General features: G+C 43.5%; 1 protein-coding gene across 3 annotated transcripts in view; it reads left to right on the top strand.

Moving 5' to 3' along the window:
- The window catches only part of LOC102383504 (dual specificity protein phosphatase 13-like), a 46940-nt gene extending 45832 nt beyond the window's left edge, over positions 1–1108 (top strand). For all 3 annotated transcript variants that reach the window (XM_025212783.1, XM_025212786.1, XM_025212778.1), the window contains exon 5: positions 659–1108. In XM_025212783.1, coding sequence (XP_025068568.1) covers positions 659–879 — 221 coding nt within the window. In that variant the 3' untranslated portion in view covers positions 880–1108. The remainder of the gene's footprint in view (positions 1–658) is intronic.
- Positions 1109–2765: the final 1657 nt, after the last annotated feature.

The raw sequence follows: 2765 nt of genomic DNA, 5'->3' as shown, positions 1-2765 counted from the left end.
TTTCCCTTCTATACTCCTGTTAATGGAATGCTTTACTAACATGAACTACTTAAACCCTTACTTTCTGCTCATGTTTCCCTCTCAATTTTGCAACTCAGTGAGTTTTTATCAAGCTAAGCATTTCTCTCTTTGCCCTGGGTGAGGGGAGTGAAACAGAAAAGAGTGATGGGTTGGACTAGTACTTTGCAATGAGTCCTGAAGGACAACATGTGGTTGCACTGCCCCATTTGGTTCCTATTCAGTTCATCTTCCCTGCATGCTAATCTAGCTCCATTACCAGAAATAATACCCTTCAACCACTCCTCATTTACCTGCACAATGTGGCAAGTACCAGACCAGAGGCAGCTACTTTCCATCCTGCCCTACACAGGGTTTGGCACTGTGGGGGTTCTGTACAGTTTCATGTGCTTCCCTAATCCCTTGGGTGTGCCACCAGGCTGATAACTGAGCCACAGGATTCAACCCAAACCCCAAGGACAGAACAGAAATAGGAGTCTTTCGGTTCCTAACCATTTGAGAACACTCCTTCAAAGGTACTGTTTCTAGTCTGCTCGCTCAAGTCTATAACTCCTGCTTGCAGTAAGTTTTCCATCTAGGCTCTGTCTGGCTAAAATCATCAACTCTGACGGTGTAATTTTGATTCTTTTTTTTTTTTTAGGCAAAGTATTGGTTCACTGCGCAATGGGGATCAGCCGATCAGCAACTCTTGTGCTTGCCTTCTTAATGATCTGTGAAAGCTTGTCCCTTGTGGATGCAATTCAGACTGTGCGTGAACACAGAGGGATCTGCCCCAATTCCGGCTTCCTCAGGCAACTTCGGGAGCTGGACATCCGATTAAGGAGAGAACAGCTAGAACGAACAGACTCCTTCAGACTTTAGCTGCAGGTACATCTCCGGATTCCCAAACAAGGGAACTGGGTTGCCCCTCTGAAGACCGCATCTCTGCAAGATACATAAACCTGGAAGATACTGTAACTGTTTGGAGAACTCTATCTGGGACTTTCATTGCACAAGTCGCCAGAAAAAGGGGTCCTAGTTTATTTAAGTGACAATGTGCTTGCCAATTCAAAGACATATGAAATAAAGAGGCATTCAGTATGGTACATGAAGCAAAGACAGGGAACTTTTGTCTTGATTCAAAATTAAAGGATGCATGGCTAGCTTGGGCTAAGGACTTCATATACATGAGTGAAATTAAAAATAACATGAAGGGAACTAGTGTCCAAAAATCTAAACCATAGGACTTTACTAAACAGAACATGACCAGGTTTGCATGAAAAAGGGCAAGTTTCCTAAAAGCGGCTTTTAAAACCTGCAGGTATAGTGTCAGCTCTACAGTGAATGAAAGGTTATGCAGTTGTATTGGAGTTACACTAGTTTATACAGCTGAGGATATAACCCATTCATTGGCATCCCCCTCCACTTACTAATCTTAGAAGAGTCATTAGGACTGCAACAAGACCTTGTGAGTTAGTCAGGGCTCCACTTACTCTGACAGCCTTACAAAGATCAGTGGGTCCTAATGAGTCAATATCAGAGGTCTCAAATCATGAGATAACAGCTAATTCACAACAGTCAGACCCCACAAAATATTGTAATCTCTGCTGTTATATTACAGAATTGTCATCTTTTCCATTTCTTGTCTTTCAATTGTAGTTACACTCTTCAAGCAACTGAAGGTTCATAAAACCTCTGCAATGGAGATAAGTGTTAGGGCTGTGCAAAGCTTTGGGTGCTGATTCAACTCGGAGGAGATTTGGCCCAATTCGTTGGCCAAATCTCTGAATCTGAATAGAATTAGGGGACCAATTAAAGGTCCAAATCAATTCAAAGCTCTCCAAATCGATTCGGGAAAGATTCGGAGAGCTTTGGCAATTTGGGCAGTCCCCAGTGCCTGCACCACCCCCCCACCCAGCAGCACCCAGTGAGTGTGTGGGGGGGGGGGTTCCCAAAGAACCAGGAGCTGGGGTGGACAGGGCAGCCATTGCTGGGGCTGGGAGAGAGGGCGGGGGATGGGGCCTGTGTGATTTGGAGATTTGGCTGATTTGGCAGCAGCTGCATGGCCAAATCAGATTCAGCCGAATTGATTCGGGACAGTGATTTGAATCACCGAATCAAATCACTGTCCCCCGAATCGGCCAAATCTGAATGTGAAGCGAATACTAGCCACTTTGCACAGGCCTAATAACTGTTGCTTTGCTTCCCATTTCACAGATGGAGAAATGAGAGAGAAAATAAGCTGGCCACAGATGCAATAAAAATTAATAAGAATGCCAGGAAAGGACCCTAGATCTCCTGGTTCTTACTCCCACATTCTTATCACCTTCCCCATCTTTCTTTTTATAAGTACGGAGGCTAGAAACCAGACTCATCAGAGCAGATCAAACACGAGCAATGCTCATACCAAATCCAACACAGCAGCTCTGCATTTTGATTTCTCTTTTATGCCCAATTGGCCACATTTAATCTCATGAAGAACTCAAAGCAGATATTTGCTGCGGTGCAATTACAGCCCATACAGTACATTGGCAACTGCAAACGATATAGTATTTCCACTTGGTGGCAGATTAATTTGGTATGATGTTTTCCCTTGAGAGGTCTTAAAGAACTACAGTTCTGAAAGCACCATGCAGCTTGTATTTATAACACTATGGATTCTGAGTAGGAGTACCTGAGTATACATTTGCCTTAAATTGAATTTGTTTTACCCTCCTCCTTTAATGTTTGTTACTTAGCATAGCATATTTCCTATGTGTTTGTAAAAA

Source organism: Alligator sinensis, unplaced genomic scaffold, assembly GCF_000455745.1.
Source record: "Alligator sinensis unplaced genomic scaffold, ASM45574v1 scaffold109_1, whole genome shotgun sequence".
In the NCBI taxonomy this organism is placed as follows: domain Eukaryota; kingdom Metazoa; phylum Chordata; order Crocodylia; family Alligatoridae; genus Alligator; species Alligator sinensis.
The sequence above is the reverse complement of the archived record's forward strand: the minus strand, read 5'-3'. Positions and strand labels throughout refer to the sequence as shown.